We start from the raw sequence: 17,156 nt of genomic DNA, 5'->3' as shown, positions 1-17,156 counted from the left end.
TAAAAACGTGACGCTGTAGAACAATTTACAGCATTTTAACCTAATTATTCGCTCTGAAATAGCGTCTACTGTACCCGCCCCATGATTTACCACCTACCGCAGAAAAGGTGAACCACGAATCAATTATTATTACGAAGATCGAAATTCAGTGTGCAGCTGTCTCCTTGGGTTTCCTCTGGAGCTGTTATCTCTCCATCTCTGCTGTGTAATTTGGCCTATTTTACATTATTTCTGATGTTGATGGAGACTTTTCAGTGAATGAGTAACTTACACTGGTTTGTCTAACTGATAATTTTGAATAATGTCTCGCATCTTGATTATATACGTGCGCATTTGCAATGCACTGTTTACCTTTCGTACTTTCATCTTTTCGAATTCTCAGGCGATTGAAACCTGTGAAATGAATAGCGTTGGAGAAAATTGTAATGAACTCAAGAAACAATACGACACATGCTTCAATTCATGGTTCTCCGAGCACTTTTTAAAGGGAAATGCGAATGACGATGTGTGCGCACCTCTGTTCAAAGTTTATCAAGAATGCGTGAAAGTAAGTACACATGAAATAATTTAAACCTAAAAAATTGGACCTGTTAATATAATCTTCTTGTTTTTATGAATGGACATCCGTGGATATTCACTTTCTGTCCTCGATCACCGAAGTTCATTCAGGAAACATGTTGTTTTGGTCTTCTTTCCTCAAACTCATAGATTAATAAATAGGACCGTAGTCTATAGGTCAGTTGTTGAATCCACCTGAAATTATTTCTTGTTTGCATTAGCTAATGGTATTTTCTTCCTCTGCTCTCCAGAACGCAATCAAATTTGTGGGGAGAAATTTAGTGAAAATTAGGTTTTTTAACTTCACCTTCATTTCAGTTGTATACTTGATGACATGATTGGTTCGTCAAGGTTTGAATTACATATTTGTGTGTAAAATAGACTAAAGGTAATAGAAGTGAATACAATTTTATAAAGATGATGCAACTCATGATTGTGTTCAATGACTTTTCAAATGCAACTTTATGTGGCTTTAGAATTTCCTGCACTCTTGATGGTGTCATGTGTGTACCTAGCTTATTTGTGGTAATTAATGGCTCATACTTTGGAACCCAATTCGGTTGGACACAAGACCTTAACCACTGGGGCTAACTCTTCTACCCTTAAAAGTAGCTCCTTTCTAGTCCATGATGTGAACTGTAAAGTGATCGTTTCAGATTTAAAAAACAATTTGTCATGTTCTCTAAAAGTTATAGTTAAACATTAATTACTAGGTATGCTTTTCTGGGGTTTGTGATGGCATAATAATGTATTTTTAAGTTATCACATCCTCCGTAAATACTTCTTACATTATGTTAATTATTGACGTAAGTCATGTATTTTTATTCTATAAAACTAGTGCAAATAGAGCTGGGAACTCATGAAATATTAGGTTCCATAGTGAACCACGAGGGCAGAATGTTGTGATCAATGGGTCTTGGCCATCACCTAGGGTTGGGTTCTAAAGGGAACAACAAGAGGCCCTAAGGTACGTAGTAATGCATTATATCACTGGGAAATGTGAGTTCACCAAAACTCATGATTTCATGGCATGACAAATTAGGGGTGGGAAGGGAGCACTGCTGTTAAGGATAGTTGGCCCATCTAAATTCTTGAGAGCGTTTAAAAAAAAAAAATCATTGCTTAACCTTCTCAATGCTTAAACAAAAATCAGAAATAATAGTTGGGAATGGAATTTAAGGTGCTCATGCCTCTATCAAAAGTTGCAATTTGAAAAATTAATCTGGTGGCATCACCTGATGATGACGTCTAACGTTGAAACCATGGTCGTGAATAAATATTAATGTGAAAGCATAAAGTTCTTTTTTAATTTAATTATGAATCGCTTTCACCAAGTTACGCCTCAAACAATCTATTTTTTAAATGCAAACAAATCAACTCTTACATGGGAGGAAATATGCTTGAAATTGCAATTTATGATTTTCCAAAGGAAAATTCTTGGAAATAGCCAGGAATTTGGTGTCCTCTCTGCAGATAGCCTGTCGAATTTTGTTTTTGCAAGTGACCATAATAATTAAATGAATGCACTTGAGTAAAATTTTCCTTACTCATAGGAAACACAAAAACTAGTTTTGTGCGATATGAGCTGCAGAATCTTGCTTCAATTCAGCAATTACCCTAGTTATGTGTTATCAAAGTAAATTTTTTAGAAGACATTTTTCTAGAAATCCAATTTTAATATGTACTGTTGATTCAATATTCTCGATTAGCAATTTTACTAAAATTTCTAAGCTAGAATGCCGTTTTATCATTAAAATACGTGCTTACACTTCAGTATCACATTCTATGGAAAGAATGTGATTTTAATTTCAAGTAATAAAATACAAATTAACTTAAAAATAACAGGAATTTTTATGATAAAACCATTTGAGTTCAGTGTAATTTTTTTTTTTAGATTTTTCACTCTACCCAATATTTAAGTGTATCATCGTACCAGGAAATGGATTTCGTTTAAGTCACCTGATGCATGCCTTTTAGGAGTTACCATAGTTGTAAGAGGTTAAGTGTAATACATTGTAACAGCATTTTTTTTCAAATATCAACATTTTTCAAGCATAAATTCTTGCTAGAAAGAGTAAAAACATCACATACATGGTACATAAGGAATGGCTGCGAAGGAAGCAGTTGGTATTTCATTAATGTGCGTTATTGTTTCATTTTATTTTGCAGACTGCTCTCAAGGATCAAAAAATTGATTTAGGAGAGATAGAACATGATGTACTTGGCACAGAAAAAGAGAAAGAGATACCTACAAATGAAAAGATGGGCAGCTGACATTTGGTAAATGTGGAACGCAGATTGATATCAAGTAGTTGGAGTTGTTTACCGCAAGCATTTCTCAGAATTCTATGCTCACCCTCATTGGGTTGTGACTGGAAGGGTTACTCTCCGAATACGTCTCGGCAACAGTCGGTGAACTGGACCAAGTACTCTCATGAGAAAGAAAATGAAGATTCTATGCAAGCTACAGATATATAGATGACAAGTGAGTGCATATTAATTTGTTTACTCCTTGCATTTTAAGTGTATTGATAGACATTTATTATGTAAACAACTTTGTGATGTGTTTACTACTTTTAACAAGGTGGCTTCTTATTTTACAGATTATTTTCAGCACCATATCAATGATGGATACTCTGAACCATGAAATATGTGACCTGCTTAGAAATATTCAGGTGTTCTTAGTTGAATGTATTCTAAGTTGCTTATCAAACCATTACCCATAGTGTGTATGGTGTTGATGTTTAGGACTTAGTATCTGTAATGTTTTGGGAAAATAAGCTGTATTTCACCTACCTAGCACAACCATGAGAAGTATTTAGGACACCTTAGCCATCCAGGGTATATTTTTGGCACCCTCCATTGTTCGTTGTGATGTGATTTTCAGATTGCAGTGGTACCCACTATTCCTCTACTTGCATTTATACTTTGTTGAAAATTTAAAGTTAGTCATCTTGCTTTTGATGTAATATTTTCCCACACATTTGTCATGCCAAATGAAGCCTTTTTTTTTGCTGGTGTAAATCAATGAGTAATAAAAGGTTCTAGAAGTACATAATATATTTTGAGTAATGTTTTAACGTACATCCCACAACAATCAGTCATCACAGGACTGTGTTGTGGACTACAGATTACAAAATAGGACTTACACAACTAATTTATAAATGCACATTCTTGCTTACTTTCCGGAAGCAAACTTCTGTAATTTTTCTAAAAGATTTACATAACTCTTATGTTCATATTGAGTGCTGAATTGGGAAAGCTTGTCGACAAACTCATTGGAAATTCCTCTGTCTTCAAGTTGACTCATCAGAAGATCATACAGGTACTGAAATTATGAAAAGAGAATAAAAGTCAAAATTTTAAAATAGGCAACATATATTTATTATGCTTGTTCTCTTCAGAGTACATATTAATACTCTGCAAAAATTGAAAACACGAAATCGATAAACACAATACATTGGAACGTTCTTCAAATAAATAGTACCTTCCATCAAAATCTTACAGAAATTGCCATTTCACAATTATTTTGATAAGAAATACCCTCTATCAAAGCATATCACTTATGACGACTTCTGGCACAAAAACTTCAATACACCTACTATATGCCCATTTTTTTCTGATATTAAATGACCTAACACAATGCCCCCCAAGGTTGTCACTACTGCCACCTGCTAATCATTTCCCTCTTTCTGTAGAAAATAACCTGATATTTTCATGATTTCTATTTCACACCTTGAGTGTGGTAAGACGTGATAACATGTCATAGTGCTGATGCTGATCACCTGGTGCTGATGGCATGATATCACATCATCACTATCCCAAAGGTTCTGGCCCTCATCAGTCAGAGCTCGGTTAATTTCCTTTATGACCTTGAACCTATTCACTTATTAGGGATCTAGCAGCTCAAGTATGAAGACAATTTCACTGCCTGTCCTGGGTACAACAGGAGAAAAATTTTTCTCTTATTTTTATGCAATCCCTGTATGTTTGTTAATGGGACTCCTCTGAAGTGGGGATCTTCAAGAGAAGCGGCAAAATTACAGGAAAGAAGAAAAATGTGTAAGTTATAAATAAATTTAACTGGTTATATATGCATACAATTCATCTACAAACATGCATGATAATATCATAAACAATTGTTTGGATAATTCCACCGTGGTTGGCGAACAAGTGATTCTAAGGAGTTGCTTTTTAAACTTAAGTTATTCTCTCGATAGCCATGAAATTATTTAAGTATAACCTCTCTCACTACTTAGAAACACTATTGTAAATATTTAGTTCTAATAAATAGTATTACATCGGTGAAGTTGATTTGAGCGCCATATCTTTCGTCTGTGTCACCGCGAGTAATTATTTTGATTCTGATAATTAACTGAACTTTTTACACAAATAAAAATGTATTTGATGCAGATGGTGCATAAGCGAGGGTTAAAACTGAAAATTTCTCAGGCTGACCAGGAGTCAAGGCTTCTGAAAGAGGTGAAATTGCTTTTACATCAAACTCAACACATGATCAGCAACCTTCAATGTCATATGAGGACCCAATCATCAACTTTGAGGGAGGAAACCTCTACAAGGATGCCTACATTGCCCTCTGAGCTCTCTGCCTTCTCTAAAATATGTGAGTGGACACACAGTAGGAATTACGGAAGCTCCTGGAGGTGAGCAGGGACTCGGAATTTTCTGTAGACTCCAAGAGCGCTTCTTTGGCATTCTTCTACAAACCCCAGCCTCATGATATCCTCTACAAAATCTGTCTCCATTTAGATTCACTTCACTCCACCCTCCATCCCCTAACGATTCCTTCTCAAAATCTGACAAGGCTATGCTTCTATATTGGAGTAGGTTGCGATTCTGTATTTAAATAAAAAGCATAAGTACGGAATAAAAATGTGCATACTAACGGAGCCTCCCGGGTTTGTTCTGTGATTTCTATGTACACAGGGGAAGGCGACTCCGAATTTGGGAGGGTGTGGGTATGTTGATTGTATTGTTTACAAATTAATGAGTGATCATTTAAATAAGGGCCATTCATTGATTATGAACAATTATTTCACAAGCATCGATTTAATCGATAAACTGCATGAGAGGAGAACGCATCCCACTGGAACCCTAAGGGCACATCAGAAAGGCATCCCCTCCTAAGTGGCTAAGGCTAAATTGAAACAAGGTGAAGCTACCGATGTCTTTAACCCTATTACTGCTAGCCCTTGTTGGGTGGGATGTGTGAAGGCGGCCAAGGCTATTTTCCAGAATTTGCAACATTTCGGATTACAGTGAGTCCTCGTTTAACGTCACTTACCGTTCCTGAAAAATGTGACGATAAACGAAATAACGTTAATCGAAACATAATATCCCATAAGAAACAATGTAAAAAGTGAATATCGGCTCCTAGACCTCACAATTCCCACGCGAAAAAAATTTTAGCGTATCATATCTGGGGCATTTTTTCACGATGGGAATGCCAAACTATGGCATAAATACGAGTTCCTGTCTTCATCGACGACAATAGCAGCAGTGACGTAAATCCTTCTCCATTTTTGTATCTTCCCGCATTTGCTTTTCGGCTTTGCTATGGTGGTCGCCCGGGCGAGCGTCGCCTGGGCATCATCATCGCTGAAACATCGTCGCAGTTGCAGGAACCAAAATTAATGTGAAATGAATTAATGTGTGCCGATCAGAAAGAAAAGATAACATCATTTTTTAACCTGAGGCCATTAAGAAGTACAACAAGTTGATGGGCAGAAACAATTTTGATGACATCATGTCACATTCTCCGATTGAAAGGGAAACTCTAAAATGATACGAGAAGTTAGACATTCATATCTTTCACTAATTCTGGTCAACAGCTTTTTCCTTTATCGCGGACCCACTGAAAACATTTTCCAATATAAATTCCGTCTTTTAGTCATCGAATACCTCATTCTTCCATCCTACATTCCTTATCCCAAGTCACTTTTACCCTCAAAATCTGTATCCCACTTCCCAGATTGCATCCTAGTGGAAGGTGGCACAAGGAAGTATTGACTGTAAATATCGCTACATTCGCAGACCTGCAGGAAACAGACCGCGTACATCTGCACTGGCTGTAAGGGTTCTCTTCCACTCTTCCCAGAGTGCTTTTCTCAGTTTCACAAGAAGAGATAAATAGTATATTTATATTAAAGTTGTGAGAGATGTAATTGCAATACAACTAGAACGTGCATGATTGTACATAAGTGCAAATACAATTTATTACTGTAATTGAAATGTCATCATTACTGTTATAATGATTTTTTGCATAATAAAATATATTTTCATGAAAAGTTATTCTATTTTACATCAGACCATGGCTTTCACACATATAAGAAATAACTAGAGATTTACTATCACTACAATAATGGTCTTTCCCACAATTCAGTAGACAAACGTCATATTTGCTTTCAATAAACCAGTATTTAATGAGGGGTATAGATACTGCAAATCTCCTCCTAGCAATAAATATCAATGAATATTTTACTCTAAAACGATATTATTTAGCACTTAATGAAAAAAAAATATTATTACTGCGGTAATATGTACACCATTTTCAGATTTTTTCATAATAGGTCTTCACTGAGGCCACATATCACCGTGATTATAGAAGTAACTATACATACATATAAAACTTATGGTGGTCCCTCATCCAGGCTTTGAGCTTCTCATGAGCTCTAAGAAATACCTGCTGTAGTCAGGTAATTCCATCAAGTTGAATTTACAAGTACACAATGTAAAGCTTAATGCTTTACTTCAATTTTTTTACACTCACAATAATTTTCACTTTTTCCAATTCTGTAAAATGGTGCAAGTCTATGACACAAAAAGTATTTAGAAGAGTTAGGTACTCATTAAACAATTACTTTTTGAGAACAGCTGTCTTAATTTAATAAAATTTTTATTTAGTGTTATATATTAACTGGTGGAGCTGTAAAGAAATTGCTCTGTGGTTCTGCCATGGTTAATTTCTAATGCATACATCTATTAAAGAAAAAAAAAGGAATTAGATCAAAATTGTAAACAGTAACAAGGATGTGGAATATGTCCTTCAGCCTTGCCTAAATCAATCTTAAATTTTGCTAATTAATTAATTAAATATGATTGAAGAAAATGTGGGACACAATTCCTTGGAAGAGCCAAGAAATTGAGAGATCCATTATTGACCAAATTGTATGCATTAAAAGATTATTTTGGATTTTCTCATACAACACACTCGTGTTCTCCATGCAGCCCATATTTTCCTGGGCAACATCTCACAAGAAAGGACAACAGGTGACCTCATGAAGAGGAAAAGCCTACTTTCATCTGGATTTCGTGGACACGAAATGGCCCACCTGGTTTCATAGTACCATGGACCTCAATGTGATATATCTTATCAAAGACCAAGGGGTCTCTTACATTAATTTCTTCCACTTCAAAAGGAAGCTTTGGCATGACAGGGCTATTTGGAGACTAAACCCAAAAATATGTTATCCCTAAATCCAAGACATTGGAGGCAGCAATGGATAAACATATAACAGATCAATGGACATAAAAAATTGTAACCTATCAATTTCAAGGACTAATAAGAACTTCTACTATTTAATGAAAATAACGCAAAAGTAGAGCAATGATGATGAAGAGATTTCACAGAGATTATGAAAAAAACTAGTCATAAAAACAAAACCTGGGAAAGGAGAGAATTGTTCACACAGCGCGACACTAGGGAAAATTGTTTAGACCCCAATAATTGAAGAGGAATACACATTGAGACAGGAATGGTTTCAAACTATGTATTAAGAATACCAACATCTAATAAGGGTGTAAAGTAACGCCAATATAGCATAGACCTACCCCATCAAGAATTTCTCCAGACACAGCATACACCTTCTCATTCCATTCTCCTTCAAACATAGTCATTTCATCGATCCCAAATATGTCACCTATGTGTTCGAGAAATAACATAAATTAACAAAAATACGACTAAATCAGCCACATTAGCTATTATAATAAATATATTGACATCTCACCGTACGAGTCGTCTGAGGGCTGCTGCTGTTCTTCAGCATCATCAATAAATGAACAGGTAAAACTCAAAGTTTTATTCCCCTTTGTTATATCTACCTCAAAACTAGGTTTAGATTTCATTTCACCCAACTCTGGTTTGTCCATCTTCGGATTTAATTGTGGTTCCGGCGGCTCGGCATCCACAGTATGATTTACATTGAAGCTAATCGTTATCCTAAATACATAATAATGTAAGCAAAAAATTAAAATATTTTCTGGGTTTATAACAAGAAAATATTCAACTTACGTTTCATCTGCAAGTTTCTTCGTTAGGTTAACGTCCGACCCGTCAAACTGTACTTGAAATCCTTCGAACTCCGCCGGTTCTTGAGCCATCTTCATTGACTTTTTCTCGGCAGCAATTTCTTCATTCAAAAACTCAACTAATTCCTTATCACCTGAAGCAGGGGCAAATTGACTATCGTATGAAGCTGTAAAATAAACATTCAAAAGTGCAGCGATGAATTATGTTACTATACGTACTTTTAGTATGAACTCCATGTATACCACAACCACAACTACAAAGCTCACTATGTCTTTTCAATTTCACTTCGGTATTTATGCCGGCATCAGATCTTGAGGAGCACATGTGCCATATATTTCTAGCGAACTGCCTTTTCGTAACGAGAGTACTATTTCTCACCACATTTCTTGCATAGAAAGCCTGACCCAAAGGACTCAAAACGTTTTTCATTTGAGGCATTCGAGATGCCACTTTCATTAAACCGTTCATATTTACTAATTATTGCAAAAATTACTATGCACCAGACTACACCAGACCACAACTCCACAAGGGTGATGTAAGGTTCAATCAATGAATCTTTAGATAATAGTTAAATTCTCTATCTTCTCGATTCACATCCTTCTGTGTAAGTCAGAGTCATCTTCAAGCAAATTTATGAACCAAATGAATGAAAGTTCCTAGTTTTGGCTCTTCTTAAATTTGAATGTGTTCCGATATTGGGAATAATTTGCTCCGAAAAAGCATGATTATTACTTATTTTGAAGTAAAAATTTCAAAATTAATACGCCATAAAGATTTTTGACTAAATTTTTAATTACCAAAAATATTCAACGTCAAATATCACATGAGAAAAGAGCAGTGGTAAGTTACAAATCACTTTATTCATTGAACATTGTAAATTTTTTTAAAGATCAAATCTAATCCAAGGTAAATATTTTTATGCAAAAGTAATATAGTTTACGTAAATGTTCAAAAAATGTATTTCTATGAAGCTCATTCCTCTTTGATTCTTTCTATGTAATCTTTGCTGGGAACAATCTTCTTTATCTAAATCGAAATAGAGTGAAAACACGAATATTATAGCTATTTCGTACACGCCCATTCAAAAAAAAAAACAAAAATAAAGTCATTGAAAGCAATAGATTTTTTGGTTTATATGAATGACTATTTTTACTCTCCATTGTTTGGACGAGTATTATTTTTTGATTTTTCGCGCTTTGCAGCCCGTCGGTGTGATTGTATAATTGGATTGCAGAGGACATAGTTTCGTAGAACTTCAAAGCTTGCTGAAATTTCTGTGCCAAAAACAATCGAAGAGCCCCTGCGACGCGCGTTCTCAAAGTAGTGAGACGAATTCTTTTGAAATTACATACATTTAAAAGATGTTTTTATTTTCCATCAATTGCTAAAATTGTTTAAAAGTTTATAAAGGTGTGGACTTTTCTCGTTTACTGTTGGCAGCACAAATGCTGCATCGACTGCGACTCTCGATATAGAATTTCGATTTCAACTCAGCATGTAATTCGACAATCGATTTTGCACGGCAAAATTTCAGATGCGACGCCATATTTGTTGCCGCTGTGTTGTATTAAACATGGAAGTGAATGGTTGATATTATTATTGGTTTTAATTATTGATCATCTGAAATATATTAAGGTATGTAATATTTCAGTAGTTTCATCCTAACGGTCCAAGGCTGTCTTATTGGATTCTTGAATTTTAATCAGTCACTGTTGTGTAATTCGCATGTTCGTGGTGTCAACATGCTTGAATAGAATATTGTTATGTGACTTAAAAATCGAAATGTGTAAATGCACTTAGGTCTACCCTATTACTTTTCTGAGTGATTAGTTGATTTATGCTAATATATGCCTAATTTCAAGAATTCTGTTGTTGCAAATCAGCGGTACTTTAGTCGGTTATTTTCTAATATATTTTTCTAAATAAAACGAAAGTTGTCATAGTTTTGTGTTAAGGCAATCAATAACGTAGTGCATATGACCAATGTGTGTGAATTCATGTTACCTGGTTAATTTGACGGTTCTCATTTGTACTTAGTAAGTATCATAATAGATTAACATGTCCAAATTTCATTTGAATGGGTAGATTAATTCCATTCAAGTTATTTCTTGAATTTGTTCTACCAATAAAGTCAGGTTAACATGGAGCTTTCTTACATATCTGCGTATCCCTTCACGTCATTTAACTACCATTTCAATGCACAATGAGGCCTATTCCCTTTCATTTTATCTATTATTCCTATTGTCTTCTAAATAATGGAATCACCTCTGTGGTTTAAGCAACTAACAATCAGAACCAGTAAAACTAGGAATTCGAGATTCCTCGTACATAACTAATAGAAAAGTCATTGATTAAGATTCATTTATTGGAAAAAATTACGGGTGTAGGGGGAAAAAACTTTTGCAGCAATTTGTAGCCGGTAGCTTCATAGGCATTCCTTATCCTTGTACAAATGTGGTATTTGTTGCGGGTAAAGGAATTGATTCAGATACCAGGGGCTCATGAAACTCTTGGGCATTCCCTTTTCTGGTTATTTTTCCTCTGTAGTCATCATCATACTGATTTATACTCTGGATTCTCTCACTCGGCCACGGCTTCAAACCTTCCTGCTTATGGCCTCCTCTAAAAAATCCTTGACACCTGTCAACTATTTATTAGTATTTGCTGGTGTTTTGGTCAGTGGCATATTTGACTTTGGCTGTTGTTTTGTTACATATCCAGCCAGAGATACGTGCCCGTTACTGGATAAACATTGGCCCAATGAAAATCCACTTGTCCTTACAAGGAGACATCGAGAGAGTGATGTTCAGTTCTGACTGCGAATGTTATTTCTGAAACTATATAAGTAATGTAGAAAAAGTGTCACAGCTTTCTTCCACATGGACCCGGGTTCGAGAGATATTCGCATGTAAAGATATCATGAATAGCAATGGGCGAGGATGAGCACATTACCCGGAAATTCACATGTATTGAGATAAGTTCTCAAATTCACATGGCAAAGCACATTTCAGAGTCCCATTTAACCCTTAACCTGCTCTCATCATCTATAAGTGATCACCTTAGCAGACTGCTCCCATTGTCTATTGACTATTTGAACTATGCTTCTACTCTCCAAGTCCATAGGTGCTTAGAAGTTCTTCCTTTGACAAGTAGATGTGATGTGGACATCTTTTACTCCTCTTTTTATTTTTATTGCCCTTCAGTAGCCGCCAGGAACCCTCTGTAGCCTATTTCAGCTTTTTTTTATTGACGAAATAATTTATTTCACCATTGGCAGTACACGCATCTGCAAGGCTAAAGTCAAATATAAAATTTGCGCAGTGAAATCCATATACTACTATGAAAATTAAAGAGTCGCCAAGTAACTTAATAAAAAAAATGGGGATGAATTATAACAGTTATTTCTAAAAATTTTAAGAGAGAAAAAAATTAGCCTATACCAGGACTTTAACCTGGGACATGCACACAGATACTGGAGGAGGGCCTTTGACCATTCAACCGCCACAGTAGTTGAGAAGGAGTGATTACTTGAGGGAAGTCATGGTGCGCAAAATCTTTACATTTGAATATCTCTCAAACCTGGGCCTATGTGGAAGAAAGCCGTGAGACTTCATCTACATTACTTTTATAGTTTCAGAAAATAACATAGACATTCAGATCCGGAACATCACCCTCGCTATGTCTCCTTGTTAGATATATCCCTTGTACATAGGCAGTCAATTTTTCTTTTGAAATAGGGTGGTTTCCTTCATCAAAGAAAACGAAAGGCATTGATTGCGATTCATTACCCACCGTTAGTGTATTCATAATATACAAATTATTTTGTTTTAGAAATACCGGGTTAGACGAATGGCAATGGTCCATTTTTATCCTCATTTGAAAAGGGCCAGATTGGCCCCCATGCGATGTCACTCCACGTGATGTCACAGGGACCTAGTTTCTATACGAGAAGATAGGAGTTATACGTCGTCTGAGGTTACCATTGCACGCATGAGGCGCAGAGCTCAGGGAAACATGTCTTAACAATCACTTATTAAAACTGGCTAAGGTCGGAAAGTTTTCCTCGTTTGATAAGTTATTAATAATCCTTATTTAAGCCAAGAGGTACCAGCCAGCAGGGTACTAGGCTAGCCGCTAGCAGCCTGCGTCGTATCAGCGCTAAGCCTCGCCTCAAGGTCACCTCGCAGGGCGGGAGGGGGAACCAGAAATACGTCACGCGGAGAGACTTCCCGACATTCATACTTAAGCGTCGCGTTTTCGCGCGCTTGAAATTTTTCACTTTTCATTTAATCGCGAAAAATAGATATCGTCATTTAAAAATCTAAAAGCGTGAAATACGTACTCCAGGAGTAATAATCTTTCGATTTAGGCAATAAAAAAATAATAGGAAACCACCCTATTCAAATTCAACCAATGGAAGCATTGAGTACACTACATAGTCACATTCATGGGGTGTAAATATGGACCATGACTTTACTTCATAATAACAATAACTTTGTTTATAAAAGAGAGCCTACGGTAATTCTCATGTCTTATTCCTTGAAGTTACGCTGTTTTTAAGCATCAGGCAGTGAATCAGGATGAATTTTGCTTAAGAGTTACCCTTCCAGTAGCAATTTAAATTGTTATGATATAACTTGGGGAACAAAGTGAGACCCATGGTTTAGTGTGGTGCACTGTAAATAGTATTTCCTAGATTTGAATTCTTGCTTCTGGCATTGTCCTTGAGGTCTTACATATCATTTATTTCCTAGTAGAGTATTTGCTTTGTTTTCTCATGCATTAAAAATGTTAATTTTAGTTATTATTATTCTTTTGTAGAACCTGGAACTGTGTTTGGAATAACTTACCGTAAAAGTTTTCTATATAGTGATCATTATTTCTTAAGTGCGTGTATTGGTTATTAACTAGTTGCGTTTGTTTTGATATCTCCATTAACAAGGTGTCACCCATGGCTATTTTCACATTCACCTGCAGTTGCCAGCTCTGGTTCTAGCTAGCACTGGCCGTATACTATTATCCCGCGTGCAGGCATCACTGTAATTAGTAGGTTTTTTGATTTTAAACTAGATAACAGGGAAGTGGTATTCATGTATAAGTGAGCATCCAAAAATATTGATACCAACAGCCAATGCTGGTGCTGCCTTCCATTTTGCTGAGTTTATCAATGGTTACACTTGATGGGGCTTGCGGAAGTGCTGATTATATTGCATCCAGTAGTAACACTTGTTTAGTGTGAATACTGCCTTGAAAAGCTTCGTTACATGATTCTACTGTATTTTAAAATATGATATGCAGCTTGGACCAATATTTATTTCACATTTCCAGGTAAAACATGGCGATTCCGCCATATTTGCTGGGCCCACATTCGTGGGCCACCATGATGGCCCAGCAGCAGCATGCTCAACAGTTGGCAGCTGCGGCTCAAGCGCAAGCCCAGGCTCACGCGCAGGCCCAGGCCCAAATGGCACAAGTTGCCCACATGCAGCATGCAGCTGTTGCAGCACAGGCTCAAGCAGTGCATGCGCAGGCTGCCGCGCAAGTCCAGATGGCTCACGTGGTCCATGCCCAGGCGCAGGCAGCCCATGCCCATGCTCAAGCTGCTCAGCAACAGCAGCAGGTTCAACAACAGCAGGCCCAAGCCCAGGCTTTAAAGCAGGGCCATGAGATATTAACTGAAGAGAAGTTACAAGAGAAAGGTGATTATAGACATATTAATGTCTTTTGAGAACCATTTCAGAATTACCCTTTGTGTGTTTTGTTCCATCAAAAGAACATTATTTTCTGAATATTATGGGAAAGAAAAAGGTGATTTTTTTGTATCAAAGTGATGATATTTGTAATGTAACACCAAATGGTTTCAATCTTGGTAGTAATTTTCCCAAATGACTTACTGCCTCCTTTGAGTTTAGATGTTTAATCCTTGATGTGTTTTTTTATCAGCATTGAAGTGGCAGCAGCTCCAATCAAAGAGATTCTCTGAGAAGAGAAAATTTGGATTTGTTGATGCACAGAAAGAAGACATGCCTCCTGAGCACATTCGAAAAATTATCCGTGACCATGGGGATATGAGTTCTCGAAAATATAGGCATGACAAACGAGTGTACTTAGGGTAAGTTCATTCTAATATGATTTTTATGTTAGGTATGGCTCATATATGCTGATTTTTTAAATTTTTGGAAGACATATTGAGCAACATACATATAATGCAAAGAATGGTTCATTTTATTTTCATGATTAATGCTTTCTTGTTTATGTATGCATATCTAAAATCTTTTAGTTTTAAAGGAACTGTTTTTAAATGAATATTAAGTATTAAAATAAGTGCTTAGTAATTGTCAATGCTTGAATACTTATAAGAAACCATTTGTCCATATATTTTCACTTTGAAATTCGTAATAGGTAGGAATTAAAGGCCTTTTTGAATGGTGTTTTTGTTAGGGAAATTTGCTTTGATTCACTATTCTCATTAAATCTATAAATTTGTTTTTATTTACTTAGTGCTAGTATAGCATTTCCTTGTGCCTAAAATCTACATTTCATGTTTTATTAGGGCCCTGAAGTATATGCCTCATGCAGTGATGAAGCTGTTGGAGAATATGCCCATGCCTTGGGAGCAGATTAGAGATGTGAAAGTTCTCTATCATATTACCGGTGCCATCACGTTTGTGAATGAAATTCCATGGGTCATAGAACCTGTCTACATTGCTCAATGGGGGTAAGTCTTAGCACACCTGTGGTAAACAACATTTTCTCATGTAGTACATGTATGCTTGGTAATAAAAGGAATTAAGAGCAATTTTTAAGACTGGGTGTTAGCCTTAAGTAATAAGAATATAACCACTGCTGGCATTAAATTCTTCAGTAGCACTACTAATCATGACTGCATCAAACGAGTTCCCAAACGAAAAGTAATGATGGTTGTGTCAGAAAGCTCATGATCTCCTTAAATCCTTGGGATGTTTTCTGTTTCTTTGTGGCATAATTTCACTTGAGAAGACAACTCTGGAATCCATGACGAGTAGTCTGGTGTCACATAAACAACTAGAGCTTGCAGTAGCCGCTAGTTGAGATTTTTGGTGCTGGTGAAGCAGTTGCACAAGTTCACTACAAAATTGAATGGTGATTTAGAACTTCCTATGGGCATTTATGATTTTGCTCTGGAGGGAAGCAAGCAAACATCACTCAGAAGATTGTTGTATTCTGGTTGGTCACAAGCTGGATTTGTAGTTAAGCAGATTCACCACCGCTCACCAGCCCACCTGCACGAAGGCATTCTTGTGCTGCAGTTGCCTCTATAGGTTCAATTGCACTCGGTTACTGTGGGACTATGTAATGCAGTACAGTAGACTCTCGTTAATACAAATAATATTATTATGAAGTTCTCATTATTACAAAGCAAATCGTTGGTCCTGACGAAAAGGCCTATCCAATCAATAGTAAAGGAAATGTTATTAGGAAATTTTCGTTATTACGAACTTCATTCCTGGTCCCGATGGTTACAAAATGCACTTTAGTGCAAAGTTCCAAAAATAAGCAACAGCATTTAGGTGGATATACACTACATTACGTTATAATCATTGCACTACATATAAGTTCTCCTCACGTACTGTGCCCTAGAGTGTCAATTATGGTTCTTTCTTCAGTTTTCATTCCTGTGGATTCATGGTGACCCACTCATTACCGCTCGTAAATTGGATATACAGTACTCTTCCTACTCACATTCGATTTACAAACATTCAGAGATACCAACATTCGAAATGTTCAAGCGTGCCTGAAATTTTGAATTTGTCACCTTTCGAGTTAGGCAGTGCAATGCAGTGTGGCATAGAGGAACTCGCACTTTCTGAACAAATTATCATTGGATCTTGTGTGAAGTCAGGAACTGTTCAGTGTTTTGCCGGTTATTCCTTCCCGCGGACAACTTTTTTTTTCGGCTCCGGCTGCGTTGCACGCCTAGCTAGATCAGTTCATCACAATAGGGTAGTTTCCTGCATCTGCATTACTCACCATTAGTTTATTCATAATATACAAATTATTTGGTTTTAGATATATCAGTTTAGACAAATGTTAATGGTCAATTTTAACCTCATTTGAAAAAGGCAAGATTGGTGCCTATGTGATGCCACTCACAGGGACCTAGATGCTATACGAGTAGTCTGGAGTTTTACATCATCTGAGATTACCAATGCAAGCATATGGCACAGAGCTCAGGGAAACATCTCTTAACCCTCCAGCTGAGCATCCTGCGATTTCCACATGCACGCGC

General features: G+C 36.4%; 3 protein-coding genes across 4 annotated transcripts in view; 2 read left to right on the top strand and 1 right to left on the bottom strand.

Annotated features, from left to right (window-relative positions):
* Positions 1–126: 126 nt before the first annotated feature.
* On the top strand, positions 127–3,618 carry LOC124158932 (TP53-regulated inhibitor of apoptosis 1-like). The gene is made up of 4 exons (XM_046534356.1): positions 127–275; positions 383–547; positions 2,728–3,043; positions 3,162–3,618. The coding sequence occupies exons 2-3, from the start codon at positions 401–403 to the stop codon at positions 2,830–2,832; spliced, it is 252 nt and encodes an 83-aa protein (XP_046390312.1). The 5' UTR covers positions 127–275; positions 383–400; the 3' UTR covers positions 2,833–3,043; positions 3,162–3,618.
* LOC124158930 (complement component 1 Q subcomponent-binding protein, mitochondrial) lies at positions 3,601–9,442 on the bottom strand. 2 transcript variants are annotated; one of them, XM_046534355.1, is made up of 5 exons: positions 9,154–9,442; positions 8,870–9,053; positions 8,586–8,797; positions 8,410–8,498; positions 3,601–3,886 (listed from the first exon to the last, which is right to left on the bottom strand). In XM_046534355.1, exons 1-5 carry the CDS (start codon positions 9,353–9,355, stop codon positions 3,737–3,739), a joined length of 837 nt encoding a protein of 278 aa, XP_046390311.1. In that variant the 5' UTR covers positions 9,356–9,442; the 3' UTR covers positions 3,601–3,736. The 2 variants fall into 2 exon arrangements, with proteins under 2 accessions (XP_046390311.1, XP_046390310.1); XM_046534354.1 differs by having other exon boundaries at positions 8,870–9,020; positions 9,106–9,432.
* Positions 9,443–10,418: 976 nt separating this feature from the next.
* Positions 10,419–17,156, top strand: part of LOC124158928 (pre-mRNA-processing-splicing factor 8) — a 38,623-nt gene continuing 31,885 nt past the window's right edge. The window contains exons 1-4 of the mRNA XM_046534352.1: positions 10,419–10,522; positions 14,216–14,586; positions 14,831–14,999; positions 15,441–15,605. Of these exons, the coding sequence (XP_046390308.1) occupies positions 14,223–14,586; positions 14,831–14,999; positions 15,441–15,605 (698 nt within the window). The 5' untranslated portion in view covers positions 10,419–10,522; positions 14,216–14,222. The remainder of the gene's footprint in view (positions 10,523–14,215; positions 14,587–14,830; positions 15,000–15,440; positions 15,606–17,156) is intronic.

This window comes from Ischnura elegans, chromosome 5 (genome assembly GCF_921293095.1).
Source record: "Ischnura elegans chromosome 5, ioIscEleg1.1, whole genome shotgun sequence".
NCBI classification, from domain to species: domain Eukaryota; kingdom Metazoa; phylum Arthropoda; class Insecta; order Odonata; family Coenagrionidae; genus Ischnura; species Ischnura elegans.
The sequence above is the reverse complement of the archived record's forward strand: the minus strand, read 5'-3'. Positions and strand labels throughout refer to the sequence as shown.

What these genes read in the sequence shown, in the direction of transcription:
- LOC124158932 (XM_046534356.1), top strand. Translation starts at nt 401, where the DNA reads ATGAATAGCGTTGGAGAAAATTGTAATGAACTCAAGAAACAATACGAC. An exon ending in TTTATCAAGAATGCGTGAAA is followed by an intron (nt 548 to 2,727) that starts GTAAGTACACAT and finishes TTTATTTTGCAG; the next exon opens with ACTGCTCTCAAGGATCAAAA.
- LOC124158930 (XM_046534354.1), bottom strand. Translation starts at nt 9,355, where the DNA reads ATGAACGGTTTAATGAAAGTGGCATCTCGAATGCCTCAAATGAAAAAC. An exon ending in ACATGGAGTTCATACTAAAA is followed by an intron (nt 9,021 to 9,105) that starts GTACGTATAGTA and finishes CCCCTGCTTCAG; the next exon opens with GTGATAAGGAATTAGTTGAG. An exon ending in GCCCTCAGACGACTCGTACG is followed by an intron (nt 8,499 to 8,585) that starts GTGAGATGTCAA and finishes TCGAACACATAG; the next exon opens with GTGACATATTTGGGATCGAT.